At 35.9% G+C, this 26,015-nt stretch overlaps 1 protein-coding gene across 1 annotated transcript; it reads left to right on the top strand.

Annotated features, from left to right (window-relative positions):
- The first annotated feature begins 13,917 nt into the window (after positions 1-13,917).
- Positions 13,918-14,850, top strand: Or8b53b (olfactory receptor family 8 subfamily B member 53B). Its single transcript, NM_001000962.1, has one exon. It carries the CDS (start codon positions 13,918-13,920, stop codon positions 14,848-14,850), a length of 933 nt encoding a protein of 310 aa, NP_001000962.1.
- Positions 14,851-26,015: the final 11,165 nt, after the last annotated feature.

The raw sequence follows: 26,015 nt of genomic DNA on the forward strand, positions 1-26,015 counted from the left end.
TGCATACATACATATATACCATAAGACAGACAGACAAATGAATGAACAGACATTCATATTCACTGTATTCATCATTCATTGTATTGATGGAGCAAAGCTCCAGCAAGCAAAACACAAGCATGTCACACATACACATATATACATATATACTCATATACACACACATACCAGTGGGTGGGTGAAACAAAATTGCAAAAAGCTGATTCCAAGTATTTTGCATGTATACATACATACATACATACATACATACATACATACATACATACACACAGTTGGAAAATGGAGTTGGCTCCAACAAACATCCACACAAGCTTTACAAAAATACATACTCTTGAGGGATGGAACAAAGTTCCAGCATGCTCTTATGCAAACTTTTCTTACAGATACATATTCTCACATGTATACATACATACATATATATATATAATACATGCATATATGCATACAGAGAGGGCAGAAGGGACAAGGCTACAAGAATTTATTCTTGCTCCCCTAGCTTACATATCCCAGCAAAATCATTTAAGCAGTATTAATTTATAAGGTGATTACATTATATTTCTATGTCTATTCTAGTAAACAACTGGGAATACTTTCATAACACCTGTACAAGAACTAACCTGTCCATAAGCCCCCTATCCTCTCCCTCATAAGTGTGTCCCCCATCAACTCCCCATTACCCACCCTGACATTCCCTTGCATTGTGGGTTCAACATTGCAGGACCAAGGGCTGCCCCACTGGTGCCCCAACAAGGCTATTCTCTGCTACATATGTAGTTGGAGTCCTGGGTCAGTCCATGTATACTCTTTAGGAAGTGGTTTAGACCCTGGAAGCTCTGGTTGGTTGGCATTGTGGTGCTTATGGAGATGTAATCCTCTTCAACTCTTTCAATCCTTACTCTAATTCCCTCAAAGGGGGTCCCATTCTCAGTTTAGTGGTTTGCTACTAATATTCATCTCTTTATTTGACATGCTTTTCTCAGGAAATATCTATATCCAGACCCTTTCAGCATGCACTTTTTTAGCTTAATCAATCTTATCCAGTTTTGGTGGATATATATATGGGCCACATGTAGGAGGGGCAGACTCTGAATGGCCCTTCCTTCAGTTTCTGCTCTAAACTTTGCCTCCATATCCCCTCCTATGGATATTTTTATTTTCCCTTTTAAGAAGGAGTGGAAGCATCCGCATTTTGGTCATCCTTCTTCTTGAGCTTCCTGTGGTCTGTGGATTGCATCTTGGGTAATTCGAGCTTTTGGATTAATATCCTCTTATCAATGAGTGCATACCAAGTATGTTTTTTCTGTGATTGGGTTCCCTCACTTAGGATGATATTTTCTAATTCATTCCATTTGCCTATGAATTTCATTGAGTCATTGTTTTTGACTGCTATGTAGTACTCCATTGTGTAGATGTACCATAATTTTTAAATCCATTCCTCTGTTGAAGGGAATCTGGGTTCTTTCCAGCTTCTGGCTATTATAAATAAGGCTGCTATGAACATAGTGGAGCATGTGTCCTTGTTACATGTTGGAACATCATTTGGATATATATATATATATATATATATATCTCGAGGAGTAGTATAACTGGGTCCTCAGATAATATAATGTCGAATTTTCCGAGGAAACCCCAAACTGATTTCCAGCAGAGTGGTTGTAACAGCTTGCATCCCCACCAACAATAGAGGAGTGTTCTACTTTCTCCACATCTTTGGCAACATCCACTCTAGACTCAGTTTTAGATCTTAGCCATTCTACCTTGTGTGTGGAATGTTAGGTTTGTTTTGATGGCTTCCCCGATGACTATTGATGTTGAACATTTCTTCAGGTACTTCTCAGCCCTTTGATATTCCTTTGCTGAGAATTCTTTGTCTAGCTTTGTACCACATTTTTAACAGGGTTATTTGATTCTCTGAAGTTCACCTTCTCGAGTCCCTGTGTATGTTGGATATTAGCCACCTATCCAAGGAAGGATTGGTAAAGATCTTTTCCCAATCTGTTGGTTGCCATTTTGTCCTAATGACAGTGTTCTTTGCCTTACAGAAGCTCTGTAATTTTATCAGATACCACATGTTGATTCTTTATCTTAGAGCATAAATCATTGGTGTTCTATTCAGGAAAATTTCCCCAGCGCACATGTGTTCAAGTCTTTCCCACACTTATTCTTCTATCAGTTTCAGTGTATCTGGCTTTATGGGGAGGTCCTCGATCCACTTGGACTTAACTTTTATACAGGGCAATAAGAATGGATCAATTTGCATTCTTTTGTATTCTGACCTCCAGTTGAACAAGCACCATTTGTTGAAAATACTTTCTTTTCCACTGGAAGGTTTTAGTTCCTTTGTCAAAGATCAAGTGACCATAGGTGTGTGGGGGCATTTCTGGTATTTTATTCCATTGATCTACCTACCTGCCTGTCTCTTTACCAATGCCATGCAGTATTTTATCAATCTTGCTCTGTAAAATAGGTTGAAGTCAGGGATGGTGATTCTGTGAGAAGTTCTTTGTTTGTTGAGGATAGTTTGTGCAATACTATTTGTTGTTGTTTTTATTTTTTGTTTTGTTTTTTGGTTATTCCAAATGAATTTGCAAATTGCTCTTTCTAACTCTTTGAAGAATTGAGTTGGAATTTTGATGGGAATTGCATTGAATCTGTAGATTGCTTTTGAAAAAATGGCCCTTTTAACTATATAAATCCTGCTAATCCACGAGAATGGATTTATTTCCTTTCCATCTTCTGAGATCTTCTTTAATTTCTTTCTCCAGAGACTTGAAGTTCTTGTCATACAGACCTTTTCTTGCATGGTTAAAGTCACACTGAGGTATATTATAATATTTGGAACTCTAGTGAAGGGTATCATTTCCCTAATTTCTTTCTCAGCCTCTTTATCCTTTGAGTAGAGGTAGGCTACTGATTTGTTTGAGTTAATTTTATACCCAGCTACTTTGCTGAAGATGTTTGTCAGGCTTAGTAGTGGAACTTTTGTGCTACCTTAAGTATATTATCCTATCATTTGCAAATGGTGATCTTTTGACTTCTTCCTTTCCAATTTGTATGTTTTTGACCCCCTCTCCTTGTCTGATTGCTCTGGCTAGGAGTTCAAGTACTATATTGAATAAGTAGGAAGAAAGTGGGCAGCTTTGTCTAGTTCCTAATTTTCGTGGTCTTGCTTCAAGTTTTTCTCCATTTAGCTTAACATTAACTACTGGTTTGCTGTATATTGCTTTTATTACATTTAGTTATGGGCCTTGAATTGCATATCTTTCCAAGACTTTTATCATGAAGGGGTGTTGAGTTTTGTCAAATGCTTTCTCAGCATCTAATGAAATTATCATGTGGTTTTTTTCTTTGAGTTTGTTTACATAGTGGATTATGTTGATGGATTTCCTTATATTGAACCATCCCTGCATCCCAGGGATGAAGCCTACTTGATCATGATGGATGATCATTTTGATGTGTTCTTGGATTCTGTTTGCAAGTATTTTTGTGTCAATATTCATAAGGGAAATTTGTCTGAAGTTCTCCTTCTTTGTTGGGTCTTTGTGTGGTTTAGTGTAATTTTGGCTTCATAGAAGGAATTTGGTAGTGCTCCATCTATTTAAATTTTGTGGAATAGTTTGGACAGTATTGGTATGAGATCTTCTATGAAGGTCTGATATAATTCTGCACTAAACCCATCTGGTCCTGGGCTCCTTTTGGTTTGGAGACTTTTAATTATTGCTTCTATTTTGTTAGGAGTTATGAGACTGTTTAGAAAGTTCATTTGTTCCTGATTTATCTTTGGTACCTGGTATTTTTCTAAATAATTGTCTGTTTTCTACAGATTTTCAATTTATGTTAAATATATGCTTTAGTAGTAGGATCTGATGATTTTTTAAAAATTTCTCAGATTCTATTGTTATGTCTCCTTTTTAATTTCTAATTCTGTTAATTTGGATACTCTCTCTCTGTGCCCTCGGGTTAGTCTGGCTAAGGTTTTATCTATCTTGTTGATTTTCTAAAAGAACCAGCTCCTGGTTTTGTTAATTCTTTATATAATCTTTTTCATTTCTACTTGGTTGACTTCAGCCCTGCGTTTGATTATATTCTAACTTCTGCACCTCTTGGGTGTATTTGTTTCCTGCCTTCTACTCCTCCTTGGTGTGTTTGCTTCTTTCGGATCTAGAGCTTTTAGGTTTGCTGCACTCAGAGCTATAAGTTTCCTCTGAGCACTGTTTTCATTTTGTCCCCTAGTTTGGGTATGTTGTACCTTTATTTCCATTAAAATCAAAGGAGTCTGTAATTTCTTTCTTGACCAAGTTAGCAATGAGTAGAGCATTGTTCAACTTCTATGTATATGTGGGCTTTCTGTTGTTTTTGTTGTTATTAAAGACCAGCCTTACTCCATGGTCATATGATAGGACTCACGGGATTTTTTCTATCTTCGTATATTGGTTGAGGCCTGTTTTGTGACTATTTCTATGGTCAGTTTTGGAGAAGGTACTATGAGGTGCTAAGAAGAAGGTGAATCCTTCTGTTTTAGGATTAAATCTTCTATAAATACCTGTTAAGTCCATTTGGTTCATAACTTCTGTTAATCTGTCTATGTCTCTGTTTAATTTCTGTTTCCATGGTCTGTCCATTGATGAGAGTGGGGTGTTGAAATCTCCTATTATTATTGTGTGAGGTGCAATGTGTGCTTTCAGCTTTAGTAAGGTTTATTTTATGAATGTAGGTGCCCTTGTATTTAGAACATAGATAGTTAGGATTGTGAGTGCATCTTGGTGGATTTTTACTTTGATGAATATGAAGTGTCCTTCCTTATCTTTTTGATGACTGTTGGTTGAACGTTGATTTTATTCGATATTAGAATGGCTAGTCCCACTTGTTTCTTCAGATCATTTGTATGGAAAGTTGTTTTCCAGCCTTTATCTCTGAGGTAGTGTCTATGTTTTTTGTCTGAGGTATGTTTCCTTTATCTAGCAAAATGCTGGGTCCTCTTTATTCATCCACTTCTGGGATATCTGGGTTGAAGCTTTCCACTGAACAAGGAGCTCCCAACAAACTATCTGTATAGTAAGGAGAGGAAGTCTGTGCGGTAAAAGGAAACTCATATGTTTAGTCCCTACGAATCAGTCACCAAATTAATGGAGATCTCCGAAAGCTCAAATATAGAACCCTGATTTTTCTCCTTTTTTTTTCTTTTTTCTTTTTTTTTTTTTTTTGATTTTTGCACAGGACTGAATATGAACCTTCAGTTTAAAAACTGAAAGGAGCAGAACTGAGGGGGGACAGGAAAGGAGAAGGCAAACAATGGTAAAGATTAAGTAAGTAAAACAGTAGGATCAGTGTGTGTAAATTCTAAGCATCTTAATATTTAAACAGGATATATTATCAGATTTCAACATGAGTTCAAAGATATAGTCAGGATACATAACAGAGGTAAATCTCCACTAAATTTTATTCATTGGAAACTAATGTGATAGGTCACTGATGAAGTCTTCATTCGGATTTTCAGGGCCAATATAATTCTTCTATGTCTAATGTTTAAAACGCCACATTTCAAGAGCAAGCTACTCAGAAAAATTGCTCTAGAACACTAGATGAAAATGTTATAAACATGAACAGGATCCATATCTTTAGATATGATATCTACATATGGTATCTACCTGTCCTTTCTAACTCAAATGATTTCACTCTCATAATTCAGACCTTCCTTGTTCACAAATGAGCATCTCTATTTCTTAGCCTCAGTGTCCTTTATAAATTATCAAGATAGCAATTCTTTACAAGGACATTGTAATGTCAAGTGATAGCAAACCATTTAAGAAATTCCAGTTAGGGCTTACCTCATACCTTGCTGTTAATTATAATTTTATACTTCATCCTTTTTAACTTTGGGCAATTATTTGTTCTAAGTTTAGCATTTTACTTAGTTTATTAGTGCTATGCTACATGTTGGAATAACATCAAATGGTTTTATTGAGCTTAGCTACCTCTTCATCTTCCCTTTTGCTTCTGAAAGATTTGAGAATAGTCAGACACCTGGCAAATATGTGCACTAGAAAGCAACAGGTAGGAATGAAAAATGAAGTGACATGAGAAAATATTCATGGGATCAAGGGCATGTCACAGAGACTGAAACCTCAATTATCCATATTGAGATCCAGAATCAAGAGATTCTGGAGGGTGAACATTAATGATCCTGACTAAAGAACAGATTTGCGCTTAAATATGTCATAAGAATCCAAAAATTGATCAAAAAAATTAACAGTTGCAACAAGGACAAAGCATAGATACCGGGGAGATGCAGTTACAGAAAATGCAGGGAAGCAGGGATTACCCTGAGTGACCTCAGACTCAAGGGACCAAATGGTGAGGAAAGAACAGAAAGCCCCACTTGCAGTAAAATTTGAAATTACCTTTGCCAAATATTTATAATATGTGACTGGTAGGAGGTTGGGTATGGAAAACCAACTTTCAAAAATGTCCTGATAAGTGTTTATTGGCACAGCACAAAAAACATGCCCAGATGTCACACTGTGAAAACCATTGACCTCAGGTAAACCCATGAATACAATTTGAAATGAATATGTTTTAGTACCCTTCTTGGGGTGTGTATGATCCCTGCCTCCCAATGCAGAGTGGGCCAGAGACACAAAAGAGAGCAAAACACCTATATACATTGTTCCACCTTTTTAAAATTTAAGTGCACCTATAAGGAAAAGTTTATAATGGCAACCACAATATTTAGATAATAACTAAAACTCACAGAAAATCTAAATTTCCTGTAAGAAAAAAATATCATTAAGCTATAAAGAAAGAGACTGAAGGATGGTTTCAATGTTTACTTTCTTCAGGACTCAGGACACCTAAAAGAATTTTGTTAAAATTTGGCAATTCTTACTACTTATAGCACACACACAAAAAAAGAAAAAAATAAATAACCAATGAACAAATTGACAACAAGATGGCTTGCAGATGTAATACGTTAATCACCAATCATATTTACATAATGTAGCATCATTATTCTTCTAAGAAAAGTTATAATGCAATTATTTTCCTAAACCAGTAATTATTTCATAGTGCTAAGAGGAATTATAACTACATTTATCTTTCCATTATTTGGAGATCTTTTATCTAAAACCTTCTATTTTTAAAATGTACATTCTTCTAATAGTGACTTTGTAACTCAAATAAGTGGTAACACAAATTGTGATTCTAACATATTAATCATTCAGTAATACGAGATAATATAAGTCAACGTCACATTCATATTGAAGAAGTATTTTAATTTATTTCAAAGGAAAGATATTTCTGGAAAATGTTTCTCAGATATATGACATCTATAGCAAGAAAACAAATGAAATATAGGAAATATTTCACATGTTTACATATTATTTTTCTTAGTGTCAAGCAGTGAGAGCAACTTTGGTTGAGAAGGAGTTACAAATGTCATTTTTTTCCGGATTCTCTTCTTTATATTGCTCAGCCTTCCTTATATATACAAAGAAACAACTATGCATTTATGTGCACCCTCAAATGAATTTGTGATACTCTGAAGCCCCTATCTCAGCAATAATATACACTTATAATATGAACATTTCAATGGTGTTCACTCATCCCCTAAGACATTTAGTCATGAAACCTATATTGGACGTTTATTGAGTAATTAGGCTATGCCATTTACTACAATGAATAAGACAAACTTGTTCAATTATCATATGGATATTTCCACTGCCTAGAGAAAAAAATTTTAATCCAAATATAAAGTTCTGATACCTACACTGCTCAAACTGTACCAAATATTGGGAAATATAGAGTTCACTGCCAGTGTCCAGAAGAGGAAACTACAACAACCTGGGGATCCAGAGTACATGGTAGAGATGTCATCAAGAGAGGACTAATCTTTAGCATGGTCTTCTATTTCTGTCTTCCTGGTAACGGGAAACCAGAGAATCTTCTCATCCACCTAAGTACTTAAATACATACTTAAGTACTCATTACTTTTTCTTCTCATATTATTTGTGTTACATATTTTTGATTCATTATTTTATTTATTTACATCCAAGATGTTACTCCCACCCCTTTCCTGGTCACACATTGCAATCTTCCCATCATCCCCTATCCTCTTCACCTCTAAAAGGGTACTCTCCACTCCCACACCCACTTCCACCTGCCACACACTGTGTATTGTGGTTTTTGCCAACTTGACCCAACCTAGAAATGGGGAAAGAGGGAATATTAATTGAGAAAATTTCTCAGTACTGTTTACTTTAGTCAAGTTTGTTATTGTTTTGAATAATAATCAGTGTTCAAAGGTTCTGCCCACTGTGGGGGATTTCATCCTTACAGAGGTGTTTCTGAGTTGTCATATTATCCCATGGCTGTTAGTATTCATTTTATTTGCAATAAGTCTATGAATTCTTTAATTTAAAATTTCACATTTCTTTTGAACGTTCATATATATAGGTAGCTCATTAATTTTGTTCAGTTACCAGTTATCATATCAAAATTAATGTGAGTTTGACCTCCCTTGTACTTACATTTATATTTTAGAATTATATAATACTTCTATACTCTAGCAAAGGTTTACGACTGTGCACTTTAATTCTTTGCTAGAAAACATGACTTATCATTGTAAATGTATCCTATTACATAATTTTAAATCTTTTGTCACTATGTGTTTAAAAGTGAAAGCAAATAAGCAACATTTATTGTATTTGATCATATTTTCTTGCTACACATGAAATCTAGAGCCTCCTATAGTGTGATAGCGATAAATTTTGAGCCATACTTCTATATATTGAGAGGTCTTACTTAAAAAAAAACACTAAAATGGAATTATCGTTTTAATTGTTTAAATATAACATATAGTAACTATGAAATGTTTGTAATAATGTAAGTTCCCCTGGCTTAATTTCCAATCTTTCCCATTCACTACACTTCTGTCTCCTTTCCTGGTTATGACTTAATGTTCCTTCTAAGCACTCCATATACAGCCTTTCTCTTTCTAATTCATACCCTCATTGAATTAATTGTTGTTGCATATAAATATGCCTCTATATGTGTTTATGTATGTATATATAAATATATGCATATACACATATATATATAATCTGCTACATATGTATGATTTCACTTTTATGTTATTTTTCAATGTTGAACATTTGGTTCTCCTGCTTTCAGTATTGTTTAGTTGACTGCAGTCTTTGTGTTCATTTTGGGCCATTTTTCTTTCTCCTATCTACTTTAGCATGTCTGTTGTGGTAAAGCAAAGGTTATACCTGTTTTACTAATATATAATGCATACAGAATATATGTGAGAAAATATAATTTTAATGAGTTGTCACATTCAAAGTAATGAGTTACTTTGGAAACCATGGAATCTACCTTAACCAGAATATTAGGAAATATGTATTTCTACTTTAGTGGAAAACTAATAGTTTTCTAAGTCTATAACAAAATATGTATCTTTTATAAAAAGCCAACAAAGTTTCCTAGAACTACACTCAATTAAATTAAATTAACAAACGGTCGCAGATTGTGTTGTTATGCTAATTATTTTACCCCAAAACATAGGCTAACAAAGCCTACCCCAGTTGCTCTGATGGGAAATAAAGTTGCCAGTGGCCAATGACTGGGCAGGGAGACAGAGTTGGGACTTTTAGGATTCCTGGCCAAGAAACATAGAGGACAAAGAGGGGAGTCCAGCATGAGGACGGTGTAGAACTGACAATATGAGAAACATACTAGAGGCAGAGATGGCTGAAATGTAGGTGCAAAGGGGAAAGCAGCCCCAGGAGGGCTGCCCAGGAGGGTTTGTGGGTAGCAAAGATAAAATATAGATTTAGTAAAAAAAAAATAACCCAGAGATAAGCAAGGTGTCAGGGGAAGTTTTAGCTGTGGGGAGGTTTGGAAGCATCCAGACATAGAGGTGTACATACTAAAAAGTAAAATAAATAAATTAAAAAAGCCGGTATGTGTGTGTCTTTCATTAGTAAACCCAGAGCCCTTGGCCAGAGGAGGTGCATGCACCTGTCAGGAGCATAGAGCAGTTTTAGTATGATACTGCTACAATCAACCACTTCTTATGCAAGCTGCTGCTGCCTGTCAGAGCTAGTGTTCACTGCAAGGCCATGTAAAGGTACCCTCTTTCTGAAAGCTGATGAAGTCAAAATTAGGCATTGTGTGCTCAGTATTATTCTTTCATTCTATCAATTGATGACCTCTTTTATATTTACCTGAATGGCAGGGCTAAATGATTGAAGTGTTCTGTTTTTGTTGCTTGGTACAAATCATGATTATATGTGCTGTGACCCTGCTTCTTAACTGCACAATCACATTCAAGCATAGGAAGACTACAGCTGGGATCTCTGATGGAGGAACTTATTGATTATGGCATTAGAAGTATATATTGATTTATTCACTTATTTGCATATTTAAACTGATTTAAAGTGACTTTTACATATAAATCATAGATAAACACTTAAACTGTTTTAGCATTTTGTAGTACTTCAGTTGCTAACTTCTAATTATATCTCTTTTACCACCAACATAGACATGTTAAGACAAAATTATGCACATTAATTTTTATACTATGATATAATTAATAATATAATTTAATTATATTCTATACAAGATAAATTCTTTTTTTTATTATTATTAATTGAGTATTTCTTATATACATTTCGAGTGTTATTCCCTTTCCCAGTTTCCGGGCAAACATCCCCCTCCCTCCTCCCCTTTCTTATCGGTGTTCCCCTCCCCACCCTCCCCCCATTGTCCCCCTCCCCCCAACAGTCTAGTTCACTGGGGGTTCAGTCTTAGCAGGACCCAGGGCTTCCCCTTCCACTGGTGCTCTTACTAGGATATTCATTGCTACCTATGAGGTCAGAGTCCAGGGTCAGTCCATGTATAGTCTTTAGGTAGTGGCTTAGTCCCTGGAAGCTCTGGTTGCTTGGCATTGTTGTACATATGGGGTCTCGAGCCCCTTCAAGCTCTTCCAGTTCTTTCTCTGATTCCTTCAACGGGGGTCCTATTCTCAGTTCAGTGGTTTGCTGCTGGTATTCGCCTCTGTATTTGCTGTATTCTGGCTGTGTCTCTCAGGAGCGATCTACATCCGGCTCCTGTCGGTCTGCACTTCTTTGCTTCATCCATCTTGTCTAATTGGATGGCTGTATATGCATGGGCCACATGTGGGGCAGACTCTGAATGGGTGTTCCTTCAGTCTCTGTTTAAATTCTTAAAGTATAAAATAAATGGGAAAGAGCTGAAAAGGCTGCAACCATATAAAAAAAAGGTTTATGAGCAACTGAAGAATACTGAGACTGTATTCTGTTTCCTGAATATGGATCCTGTTCACCTAACTGGACTGCCTGTCTAGCCTCAGTAGGAAAGGAATGCCAAGTCCTGCAGAGACTTGACATTCTAGAGAGGTTTGGTACCCCGGAAGTCCTCCCTACTCAGAGGAGAATGAGAGAATGGTGGTAGGGGCTATATAAGGTGTGACTAGGGGAAAGAGAAAAACTTAGAGCTCCGATCAGGATGTAAAGTGAATAAATAAATTAATTAAAGGAAGCAAGCAAACAAACAAAAGACAAAAAGAAATAGTTTCCTCCAGAGGAGAACACCCAAATTAGTTACTTATTACCAAATGATCAGCCCTGAAAACATAATTATCAGTAAAATTATACATTCTGTTCAGGTTATATTGAGGAATATATGTGTATATACATGTAAATTTATTCTTATAACAACAATCAATGAAAAAGAAGACCATTAATTTGAGAAACAGAGAATATGAATGGACAATATGATGCCCCAATATTGACAGTTCCCTATTTTCTATACATACTTTTTATATGGTCCTCCCTGTCAGAATCATATCACTGAAGAACAATTTGCTGTTTCGGGCTAGTAACAGTTGGGTTTAAAGAGAAATAGCAGGACATTTAAGAAGCAATTTGTAGAAAGTGCAAAATCTTAGAAATTCCAAAACATATTATACTGATATTGAGGGCTAACAAAATATGTTTTGTAGTAGACTATTTGTCTGGTATGTATGCAGCACATAGATCCACTCCCAGAAGACAAAACTTAAAAAAAATGATTGGAGATATATGTCATGAGAGACAGTACCTGAATTGTGTTACTATATTTACATCAAATAATTCGGGGATTGTATGTACCATTATCAATGGAGAATTCTGAACAATAGGGGAAATCATCAAAACAAAAGCTATCCCTGAGGAAAAAAAAACTGATTGGAAGATGAGAGTTCAGAGTTGGCTCAAGCACAGAATACGCACAATCTCCACAGAGAAATCTGTGCAAAACTCAAATCCCCAAGATATGAATTACCCATCATGGCAAAGTATGTAAGTGCTATCACCTCATTCTGTTTTTATATTTATGTTCTGTTCTTCGGAATACTGAGTGAGTTTCTACCTTGCAAATAGTCACGTGCATTATGTTACTAACTTCATTTGAAATGTCTATTTTCTCCCTGGCTAGTGTGATAATAGACAGGATCCTCATTTTCCAGGGATGTTTTACTGGATTAAAATTTACTACTGTAAGATATGAAAAAGTTTGTACAAATAGAGCATCTGTTGTTCTGCTGTAAGTTCATAGAATAAAATGAAACAATACTGCCAAGACAAAAGCTGTTTAACAAGGAAGAGAGCATTAAATGACAAAGTAAGTTTTGAAAACAGTCACATTAGTTGCCTGGCATTTAAAACAACTTGATTGAGATAACATAAAAGGTATATATATATATACACATATATGTATATGTATGTATATATGTATGTTTATATATACGTATATATGTATATATACACACATGTATATATAAATTTCTTGCAATTCATTATAAAATAACTTTAATGTTATTAACTGGCATATGCTCATTTTGTTCACTTTGAAGTAATTTTTCAATGATGCTAATTGTCCTATATTCTGTTCAATGTTAGAAAGCATTTGTGTGTATACATATGTAATGAGAACTTTCTTTTATTATGCATCATGTTAAGAAGTCTGGATGTGGGGCTGGGGATTTAGCTCAGTGGTAGAGCGCTTACCTAGGAAGCACAAGGCCCTGGGTTCTGTCCCCAGCTCCGAAAAAAAAAAAAAAAAAGAACCAAAAAAAAAAAAAAAGAAGTCTGGATGTGAAATGTGGCATATCTAATTTTCAGTATTATATTGAACAGTCTAGAGACTAGTCATATTAGATAATAGAGCTTTATTTAATTTTTATCAGAATTATCTAATTTTTACCTGCCGAGCATCGGCTGATATCACTATACTCTTTTTAGAATGTAAGTGTGTCAGCATATGGAGTCCAAGTCATGTAATATGTCTCAAAATGTGCTTTGTTTTAGTGACTTCATACTGATACAGTCCAAGAACAAGAGTTGTGCTATTTTCTTCTCATCTCCTAAGGTCCTAAGGTTCAAAAAATTTCCAGATGGATGGCCAAGACAAGCAAACAAAATGCTTTTCTAAGTCAGTAGATACTTGTGTTGTAATGTTTAAATTAGTAAGCTCACTGTACATGCACACTTCTCACATTATGGAGCCTAATGTGACTGTGGCAGAAGGCTCAGCATTCCTAGATACTGGTTCTTATGTATTAAATTAGAAACAGTGTTCATGGTTCTAATTCACCCAGAGCTCAGTCTGGATGGATTGTAAAATCCAGTTGCTAGTTTCTATTTGTGTCAGGGAGACAATAAAACAAAAAGAAATAGTGAGATAAGATAAAGGCGATGCTGCTTTGTGCATCATACTTCTCGCTTTCCCCTGGTTGTCGAGTACAGCCGTTCTAGGATTTGTCAGCCCTGCTCTTAGTTCTGTAAAACAATGGTGGTCAGTACTGTATGATCCACTAATCCACCATTCATTTATATTTCCCAAAATATCTTATAAAAGATGGCTTTGGTAAATAGCTCTATGGTTACTGAATTCATTCTCTTGGGATTAACAGACCAGACTGACCTCCAAATACCCCTGTTTGTGGTCTTTCTAATAATGTACATGATAACTGCATTGGGGAATTTGGCTCTAATTATTCTTATTGTGTTGAATTCTCACTTACATACCCCTATGTATTTTTTCCTTTTTAACTTATCCTTTATAGACTTTTGTTACTCTTCTGTAATTACACCAAAAATGCTGATGAACTTTGTGATAACGAAAAATCTTATCTCTTATGTTGGGTGTATGACACAGTTATATTTATTCTGTTTCTGTGTCATTTCTGAGTGTTACATTCTCACATCAATGGCCTACGATCGTTATGTGGCAATCTGCAATCCACTCTTGTATAACATTGACATGTCTCCCAAGGTGTGTTCCTATCTTATGCTTGCTTCATATTTAATGGGGTTTTCTGGTGCCCTGATCCACACTGCATGCATCCTGAGACTGACCTTCTGTGATGGAAACACTATCAACCACTATTTCTGTGATCTCCTCCCTTTGCTGCAGCTCTCCTGCACCAGCACCTATGTCAATAAGGTAGCAATTTTCATTGTAACAGGGAAAGATATTATCGTGCCCACAACTGTCATCTTTATCTCTTATGGCTTCATCCTTTCCAGCATATTCCAAATGAAATCCACTGAGGGCATGTCAAAGGCCTTTAGCACCTGTAGTTCCCACATAATTGCTGACTCTCTATTCTTTGGATCTGGTGCAATTATTTACCTCAAACCCAACTCAGCTGGAGCAATAAATAATGTAAAGACATCTTCTATTATTTATACCTCTGTAATTCCCATGATGAATCCCTTAATTTATAGCTTGAGGAACAAAGATGTTAAACTTGCCTTGAGAAAAACTCTAAGCAAGAAAATCTTTTAATCAGAAACTGAAATATTATTTTAGTTTGTAGAATTGTTTTTTAATAAAGTTTTTATGATCTTTCTTATTAGAAAGATTTTATTATCATGGAGAGAGAAATTAAAGGTCATTTATTTGCAGCTTTTTTATTTGTACTGTTTTTTGTTTCTTTACCCTAGATAGAATGTTTGCTTTAATTATTTTTCTTCTTTTTAGAATAGGATAGAGTTGATTTTACTTGTTCACTGTTATTATAGACATGATCCTAGGTAATAGTGAATTATTCTCACTGTTGTTTACAATAATTAGTCTGTCTAGATTCCATTTGGAGACATATTATTTGCCATTTGAAATCAAATATAAGCATGTTTCATATATGTACTCTGGTCTTCTGTCCTCTAGTTAGTGAGGACATGACACCTTCAAATCTCAATATTTACTAGATGAGCATATAGCTGCATTATCGATAAATTAAATATAACTCGTTGTAGTAATAAATAATATGGATTAAATATTCTTTTGTCAGATGTCTGATATTTTTCAATAATAGATAATAATAGTATTAGAGATCATCATTACATATTTATTTTATTATAATGATTATCAAGTTTAGTTTTTTAAAAATTTTAAAACACCACATGTTCCAAGAAAGTAAGTACCAGAATAATACATTGTATTCTTTCTTTCATGTCTTGCATCCATTCTAGCACCCTTTCTGTCTACAATATTTTCTTAATTTTATATCAGAAAATTGCTCTATTGAAACATCTTACTTTGGTTTACATGATATAGAAATCTAGTAGACGGATTTTGTTGCATCAATATTTCCTCCAGAGGACCTTTTGATGGTTCTATCTATTGGGAAATAGATGGTTCTATCTATTGTGGCAGCATAGGTGGCAGAGGACAGGGTAATGAAATGACTTCATGTGCAAACAGCATCTGAAATACCTTATAGTTCTTGCTGAAGGGATACAATCTTATGAAAATGCCAAGCAATCAGGGCCCAGGTCAAAGAAATATATAAACAAGAAATAAAAACTCTTAGTGGAGAGAATTATTAATAGAAAAATTTCAACATATTAATACTTATTGCTCTGCAGAATGCGATCATTGTGATTACACTCCACCGTTCATAAGCTTTGCGTAAGAAAATTAACTGTCATGGTGAATACACACCAAAAGAATTCTGAGAAATATTTGAAAAAATATTGTGAGTCTTTTTGTGTGGAACAAAAAAAAGAACAATTTAAGAACTTTTGGTAATTGAAAGTGTATTAACCGGAAGAAATATGTTCAGAAAAATAATGCAAAAATAGAAGTTCTCAGTTTTTCTCTTTACAGCAAGCTGTAGCTTGATGGTTGTAATGAATATCTAACAATGCCCACCAAGTACTGTAGGCCTGAATAAAGCCTGACTAATAACCACAGGTTAGGAAGATATTAGGTGTGTGCACGGAGCCTAATTTTGATGGTTATCTAACCTCACATAGCCATAGCATACGAAATTCTGAATACCCATTTGTGTAAACACAAATCAAAGCAGATCATAGCATTAATCAGAAAAGCTTTATCTTAAAATGGGTAATGGTAAAAGCAGAGACTCTAAGTTGCACAAGATGCAAACCCTAAATAAGAAATTATATCTCCCCACAACCCCATGGCTTAGAAAACATTGTGGATGAGCAGACAGGATATATATATATATATATATATGTATATATGTATATATGTATATATGTATATATGTATATATGTATATATGTATATATGTATATATGTATATATGTATATATGTATATATGTATGTATATATGTATATATGTATATATGTATATATGTATATATGTATATATGTATATATGTATATATGTATATATGTATATATGTATATATGTATATATGTATATATGTATATATGTATATATGTATATATGTATATATGTATATATGTATATATGTATATATGTATATATGTATATATGTATATATGTATATATATATATATATATATGTATATACACACACACAGACACACACACACACACACACACACACATATGTCAGAAGACAGGGTGAACATCTACAAAATGAGATCCTCTAGACTTGCGCATGCTCACTGCATCATCTTCAATGGGCCCACATAAGACCAAATAATTAGTCAAGAACAAGAGAGGGTTATAGAGCAGTACTTTTACTCTTAATTATTGGCTATTGATAGAGGCTGGGACATGAGAAATTTCTGTCTTTAATTTTATTGATACTATTGATCCCAAAGGGCTTTAGTGATTAGCTCTCACCTGAGAGTCATATAGATTTCCTTGGTTAATTTCTGTGAGTTACCAGACAATGTGAGTAGACATAAATACGAGAAGGTTGTTGTTGTGTGGGAGGGTGAGTTGGGGTGATAGAAATATTAGGAGTGAGAGTTCGTGGAATGCATAGTATTCATGTGCTAATGTATAAAATAACATTTTAATGTGATATGATATTGGCTTACACTTCTTGCTAAGAAACAAAGATTATGCACAGAGGGTAAGGGAATCTTGATAGAATTACATTACCCATTTTTCTTGCTTTTATGTGCAATTCCCACTAGGATACATTGTTTGAATTTGAGAACAACATGAATTTGAAGGACATATTTGGTGAATAGGCAAAATCAGGCTGATGTATTTCAAATTGGAAATTAGAAACCACCCCCTGCCCAGAGAAAGCATCCAAACAATGATTGAGCTGAAGATTCCTCTTCTGACACTACTTTACAATTAAAATATTTCCTAAGATAATTGCAATAACATTTACACTTGTTTATCTAGTATGCACTAATATAGGTATTGAACCTAGGTCTTTTTCTGTCTCTGTTGCTTAATTCACATGCAGATTTAACTCTGGGATTGCTGTCCAAAGTAATCACTTGTCTCACATTCAGTCTCACTACTATCAACATGCTTGTTTTTACTCAATGATCTCTACTTGTATAAAAGACTTGAACTACAGGAGAGATAGTTCTTCTTTTTTGTAATGTACAATAGCTGTTGGAAAATAGTTTTATTTGTGGAGTAATAAATAGTTTCAGTAACAAAGTAATGTTTGTGGTGTTGGGAGCCTTTGTAGACAGTGGAGGGGTGTGTTTACCTGTGATGGATTTAGATCACTAATATATCATTTGACAGCCCTCACAATAGTCTGTTTCATTTTCAGGAACTTCTGCAATGATATAAATACATTTGTTTAAAAATCTTTATTGTAAAATTAATTCTAGAAGCATAAACATTGTTGACAAACATTGAATGGAGAAAAGTTTATAGATAAAAAAGCTTAACTGATTTAGTAGTCAATCTTACTTAATGTATTAGATTTTTCAAAAAGGTATTTCAAATCTTTAAAAAAACATGTACTTGTTAGTCTTATTACTAAAAATAAAAGATTATATTTGTGAATGATTATGTGAATAGAAGCATAGAACATATGAGAAAGTGTAACTGTTGAAGTAGTCCTAACTGTGTTAATCTTGGAAAACATACAATTCACCTTTATTAGGAAATGGATGTTTACTAGGAAAGTCTTGATCAGATTTATACTGAAAAATGATTGTCTACTACTCAGAGAACAAAGGAAATTCCATGTCAAAGTTGTAGATTTGATCAATCAAATTCTCTTTGAGGAAACTGCCATTGTAACTGATGACTAGTTTTTCAAAAGCTCTATTTGCACCCTGCTGGAAACCTGATAAACTAAAGTGGACACAGCTGTGAATTTTGTGTTATATTTCCTCAACCCCTATCTATTGAACACATTTCTCCAGTCTCCTTTCTCTGACTTCTTTTGGAACATTACAAACACAACACATATACGTATACAAACTTCAACTTCTAGGATTTTACAGAATGGTTTTATAACATTAATTACATGTTCTGTGGTCTGCTTTTTCCTGTGCAAGAACACTAATGTAACTGTATCTTCCTTTCATTATTTGAGTCTCTGGGCTTTACAGAAAGTCTGATATACCATAAAAATCTATTAGTTAACTTACTCATTTACATATTTAAAAATCCATCCATGAAGAATATAGACAAAACTGTATAATATCCCATTGTTTTGGAATAATTGGAATATTCTTTCAATATTTGGAATAATACCAGTTATGGGTTAGCAACTTCTAGAAATAGCTAACATTTCAGTAACATTTCTGTAGGCACTATGACAGAAAACATCAGTTTGCACAATAAAATAGAGTAGAACTCCATCATACACAGTACAAATCCACAATCTTTTACCTAAAATAGCTCAGAAGACTAAGATGAAGAAATATGATGATATCCAATCTGACGACAAGAAACTGTATTAATCATCATGACACATTTTATTTTCACCCTACCTTTGTGACATTTCTCTTAATTAAGCTAAGCATTGTGTGAAGTGTCCCATCTATTTTCCTTTACATAGAAAATATGCAACTTTGATCCTTGCACACATCATTTTCTCAAGAGTAAGAATTTGGTAGAGTTATTATGTCCAAACCAGTATCGAGATCCACTGCCATATAATGAAAACTTGAACTAAGTTGCATTTAAACACACTGGATTAATTTCTCAGGCAGTCTCAGGCAGTGCAAACCTCAAGACAGGAGAACATTCGGAGAAATATATGTTCTTTGCCAGACTTCATATTAAACCAGTGATCATCCTACAATTGTACCTAATAGCAAATAGCCCATATTTTCGTAAGGGAAAGTTTTTCTGAACTTCTAGGAAAACTCAATTGTTTGTGGATTACTATATGGTAAAGTGTCAGGCACTCTGATTTCCTATTAAACTCTCTTCTATATTTTCTTCTTAATCTGTTGTCCTCGTAGTTGCCAACCAGATCCTGGCAGTTCTCCTTTCTCATATGGCCATTTATAAACCAGCCCTTTTACTACAACCCAATTCCTTATAGATTGTTAAAGACCAAGTCTCTTGAAGTCCTATTATCTATGACACTGTTAGCTCAGTCCACAAGTTATTATTTCATGCTCATGTATTCAGGAACATGGAGTCAATCACACACACACACACACACACACACACACACACAAACACATACACACACACTCATATAACACACAGTCACAGCTACATACACACACACTCATATTTATATATGTGTGTTTATGTAGGTGTGTGTGTGTGTTTGTAATATATGCTATATACATATATGTGTATCATACACACACATATATATATTTAAAATACTAATTTGCATTTGATATCATTATTCATGACATTCACATAACAAAAATTTATAGAACTTTATGAGCTGTATAGGAAACCAGGCTGCACAAGCCAGTAAACAGCACGACTTTCTAACTTCTTTGCCTCCAGGTTCCCATTTAATTCCCTTTGCTGACTCTTTTCACATGAAGAATGATTTGAGAATTGTAGTAATATATAGAACTTTTCTTATCCAAGTTGTTTTGACTAGATGTTTTATCATGGCAAGAGAAGCCCTAACTCATATATAAAGGAAAGGCTAGGCTACTGGTGAAAAGTGGAGTGTGAAAATTTGCATATATCCTAGGGTCCTGGGGATCATTCACAGCTGGTTTACATTTACAGGTACGAGCTGTGGTAGGAGTTTCTAAATACCCTTGCATGATATTTCTTATTTGACGTAATATGCCACCAAGTTTTACAACTGTGACTTGCCTTTGTCACATGCTAGAATTACTTTTCCAGTCTCATTCCTTTAGATGAACTTGGGGGATTTTAGATACTTTTTTTTGGTTTTTTTTTTGTTTTTGTTTTTTTTTTTTTTTTGGAGCTGGGGACCGAACCCAGGGCCTTGCGCTTCCTAGGCAAGCGCTCTACCACTGAGCTAAATCCCCAACCTAGATACTTTTTAAGAAAAATATAAAATCCTCAAAGGCTAGTATTTATATCACCTATGTAACCTTATCCTTCACAGGAAGTGTACATGAAAATTGAGAATCCTTTGTCTTCAGGACAAAGAATGGGGTTGTAAATGTAACACTGTATGTGCTTACAGTTCAGTGCCTACTATGCCAGGTGAATAATTTTTTCTTTGTAGTCAGAAGCTAGTAGAGTATTAGAGATAATATTATCATAGTCCAATAAGAATAAACTGATCCCATAAGTTTCATCAGTTTTCCTTTCAAAGGTACTGTGTCCCATTTGTTTACTATGACAAGAATGGAAGTTGTACATTATTTTTTTTTAAGTCTCTGGCATCTACATTTGTTATATTTCATCTGGTTTCTCCATACTGAGACCTTCAGAGTTGTTGAACTACATAAAAAAAACTTCTAAATTTCTATTATTTGATAGTTTTCATAATTTTATCATGGCTCAGAAATTGTACATAACTCTTGATATGTATAGACCTATATAAGGTAAATAACTGTTCCTCTTCCCTGCCATCAGACTTCCTACTTGGAAGTGAAATGTTGAGTACGGTGCTAAGCTTCCAAAGCTTCTCCTACATTGGAAGAAATTCACACTATACACTGTCAGTATAACTGAATTCACAGAGAAAACTTAAGGGGTTTTGGCATTTGAATTTTTAATTTTTTTTAAAATTTTTACACTCAAGATTTTATTCCCCTCTCGATCCAACAGTCAACCCTCCTACTGTTCCACATCCTATACCTCCTCCTGCCATCCCCTCCCCCAAATCTCTCCTACGATGTCCCCACCCCACCTACCCAGTCAGACCTTTAAACTTCCTGGTATCTCCAGTCTCCTGAGGGTTTGATGCATCTTCTCTGACTGAACCCATACCTGGGAGTCCTCTGCTGTGTATGTTTTGGAGTCCTCATATCAGCTGGTGAATGCTGCTTAGTTGGTGATTCAGTGCCTGAGAGATCTCAGGGGTCCAGGTTAATAGACACTGCTGGTTCTCTTACATGTTTGGCATCTTGCTACCCCTGCCATTCCCTTTCCCTCGTTCCCTCACTCTGTATTTATCTACTACTGCCTATTGCACCCTATAACATTTTAGGGCACCATGAATTACAACATACTCAGTGTCCACACCAATTAACATTCAAGTATTTTGCACAGCAACAGGGATGAACAAATCCTCTACTTTGGTTTAGAAGGCAAAAAAGGACTTGTGCACAGAGATAAGCACTGGAGAAGCCAAGAAGCCAAATGCATAGCTTACCACTTCAGAACTATGATGTTCATTGCTATTCTTCCTGAAATTCAAGAAATGATGTAGTTTTACATCCTGGTGATCCTTTATTATCTAATGAGGTAGGCTTTGCCACAATCTCTCAGTATTTATATGTTTTTTTAATCTCTTTCCTCTAAATCTTGAGCACTGCTATTATTAGATCATGAACCCATATTTTATTCATGATATCAATTGTAATTTTCAACAACCTAAGTGACTTCTGGGTTATGTTAGGGGCAGGCTAATGGTGACACCGAAAGAGTTGTTCACCTCAGTTAAACCTCCATAGACCCTAAATATGGACACTATCTCTGGGTCCACAGTAACCATTCTTGTAAAAGAAACCAGATGTACTTTGTGAAGTATCTCAATGAAAATGTGTTGTAAAATTTTATACACTGGGAAATCACCACACTTGGGTCTCTATGATGTATGGTCCTTTTTCATATACATCACTAGTAACATTATTTCAGGGGCAGAAGTACTTATATCCAGCCCCTGAGACCTCTCTTACTCCTTTAGCTTGGTATAGAGTGGGGACAATCTTGTACTTTTTTTTATGTCACCCTGTGGTGAACTGGTGTTAAGATTTTCAATCTTTCCAATGACTTTTTATTTCCATATTTTGGTTTCCAGTAATATTTTTTGCCAGGAATTCTGGACCATTTCAAATCTTGCCAAAGCTAGTTTCAAATAACTGGTACAGACCCTGGCTTCTGTGTCTTCTGCTACCTAGACACCAATATTTTCTCACTTTCTACCTGAATATTTTACACCATAAGAATGAATACAGAAAATATGGTTCATTTACACAATGTAATACTACTCAGCTATTAAGAACAAGGACATCCTGAGTTTTGCAGGCAAATGGATGGAATTAGAAAATATCAACTTGAGTGAGGTAACTCCGACCCAAATGGACATGTATTGCATGTTCTCACTAGTAAGTGTATATTACCTCCCCCCAAAAAAGTACAAAATACCCATGATACAGTCCATAGAACTCAAAATAGTCAACAAGCTGAAGTGCACAAGTGAGGATGATTCAGTCTCACTGGGGAAGGAAAAGAAAGCAACCACAAGAGGGGAGGAAGGAAGGGACTAGAGAGGGAAAGAGAAACTGGATGCGAAAGGAGGAGAACATGACCTGGTATTGGGTGTGGGAAAGTGATTGAAGCCCTGAGGGCCAGAAGATACAATAGAAACAGGCGACCTCAGTAGGAAGGAGTTGGGGAGGGCCCTCTAGAATGTACCAGAGACCTGAGAAATGAGAGACTCTCAGGATTCAAAGTAGGGAACCTAGATGAAATGCCCTACAGTGGGGAGAGGTGACCTATTGTACCCACCTCCAGCAGAAAGATAGGGTATCAAGTGAGGGATTGGGTTGCTATTCCACTGTGAAAACTCTAACCTATAGTTCTTCCTCTCTGAAATAACTGCAGGTATGGGAATTGAGAAGAGCCTGAGGGGAAATAGTCCAGCGACATTCTCAAAGTGGGATCTAGCTCAAGGAGAGGTCTCAAGAGTTGACACCATTACTGAGGTTATGGGGTATTCACAGGAATGGACCTATCATGTCTGCCCTCCAAAAGACCTAACAAGTAGCTGCAAGACTCAGATACAGATATTTGCACACAACCAATGAATAGAAACCGGTGATCCCTGTTCTTGAATTAGGGAAAAACTGGAAGAAGCTGAGGAGGAGGGCAACCGTGTAGAAGGACCAGCAGTCTCAATTAATCTCTACTCACTCAGACACTGGGTCACCAACCAGGCAGCATACACCAGTTGAGATGAGTTCCCCCAATACAATACAGCAGAGGACTCACAGGTCTGGGTTCAGTCAGAGAAGATGCACCTAACATTCAAGAGACAGGAGGCCCCAAGAAGTTTAGAGGTCTGGTGGGTTAGGTGGATGGGGACATCCTTGTGGAGACATGGGGGTGGGGTGGAGTGGGGGTGATGTGGAGGGACGTATGGAAGGTGGAACTGCCAAGGGAATGGACCAAGAGGGGAATAAAATCTGGAATGTAAAAATAAATAAGAAAATAAATAAATAAATAAATAAATAAATAAATAAATAAATAAATAATATTTTAAAAACAATTTAATTGGTGGCTTAGATCATTCAGATCTGCCATGAAGCTTTTTACTATATGACTCAGTAAATCTACTAGAGGTCCATCCTAGTCTTGAGATCTCTACTGAATTGAGTATTGTTTGAATAGCACACTTCTATTTGTCCCAAGAGACTGTGAATAAATACAGTTGCTAAGCTGCCCAAATTACTCAAATGCCTAAAATTCCTCAGTTTTCCTATGGGAAACTCCATTCAGGATGAACAAGTATCCTTGAGCAAGCTGAAGTCATCTGAGTAGAGAGAACTTCAAATAAGGAAATGCACTTAAGACAGTTTAGGCTGTAAGCAAATCTGTGTCAGTGAAGGTTAGGAGTGGATCCAGACTGTGGTGGGCAGGGTTATCCCTTAGTTGATGGTCTTGTTTTCTGTTGTCTTGAAAATAAAAAGCAGCAGAACTGGTTTCCAGCTGGGACCCTCCTGGTCTCTAGTTCTAGTTCTTAGGGGCCATGGGAACTAGTGCTAATTTATTTCAGATTAGTATCTCTCCTGGTGCCTCTCTGCTAGCCTTGAACTCTCTAGTTCAAGCTACCCAGTAATATCAGGGCTTTAGAATTCCAGGACCAGCTTGCCTATTTAGGTTCCCTGCCATTGACTCTGCCCACACTTCCAGCATTCTCCCCCTGGTAGTTAAAATATAAACTCTCAACTACCCAGTAAAATCAAGATTCAATAAACTGTAACCCAACAATGAGATTTATATATTAAATTCTCAATCCTAAATTCATCCACCTAATAAAACTTACAACCATTTGATAAGCAAATAAATCACCCACCTATATAAGATAAATTTGCCTAAAGAAATCCTTCCTAGATACCTTGACAATTCAAGACCACCTGGATCTGGGTTAACCTTCATTCTTTTTCTTCTCCTTCTCTCCTGCCTTACAAAAGCTTTGTCCCCACCTTATTTTTTTTACTGTCCAACCATGGCCTTTACCTAATTTGTCTGCCTTCACCTGCATAATGACATCAACCTATAGGATTTAATAAGAAGGTAGGCTGAATCCACAGACACCAAGCCCTGAGACACTATTGCTGATGCCAAGAACTGCTTGCAGACGGGAGCAGAATAGAGAGAAGTCCTTTGAAAGGTTCTGCAAGCACCTTATTGGGACAGATACATATACCCACAGTCAACCATTGGACTGAATCAGGGAACCCCAATTAAAGAGATATAGAAAGTCTGAAGGAGGTGAAAGGGATTGTAAACCCATAGAAAAAACAATTTCAACTAAACCACCAACCAAAGTATATGCATGACTGGGTACATGGCTCCTGTTACATATGTAGCAGAGGATTATGGGTCAGTGAAAGACATCCTGGTTGCTGGTTGAGCTGAATTCGAACCCCAGTGACACTGAAAGAGACAGTAGGTTTTTCCCTAAGCTCCCAGGAAACAAAATCAGTCACTGGCCTGCAGCCCTCCATATACTTGTGATCATCAGCCATGTAAGAGCAAGGCCCCAAGCCTCTCACAGGTAGAGAACCACCGGTCACAAAGGCTCGAGACAGATCTTCATTATAATGTGGTGTCCAAAGGCCTGGAGGCTTAGCCAATGAAGCTTCCCTTTCCAGACACTCCTCCCTGCAAAAGGTATTTAATCTTAGGCCCACTCTGAGAAGTGGGGTACAGTTTTACTCATACACGTTCTGCCATGACAATAAATACCTTGAAACCACAGCCAGCCTCTTTTCATGGGATCCACCTTAGGGAGCCATCGAGAAGCCCTTTGCCTACAGAGCTGCCACCAAGCCCAAGCCTGCCACAGCTTACCCTCAAAAGACTCTCCCTGTGGGACCAGTCAGAGCATGTTCCCAATTCTTTCCCCTCCGGCAGGGGCTAAATTCAGCCCCTTAGGTCCCTCAT

Source organism: Rattus norvegicus, chromosome 8, assembly GCF_021556685.1.
Source record: "Rattus norvegicus strain SHRSP/BbbUtx chromosome 8, alternate assembly SHRSP_T2T, whole genome shotgun sequence".
NCBI lineage: Eukaryota > Metazoa > Chordata > Mammalia > Rodentia > Muridae > Rattus > Rattus norvegicus.

Bases quoted from the DNA above. Each gene is read 5' to 3' on its own strand.
- Or8b53b (NM_001000962.1), top strand. From the start codon at position 13,918: ATGGCTTTGGTAAATAGCTCTATGGTTACTGAATTCATTCTCTTGGGA.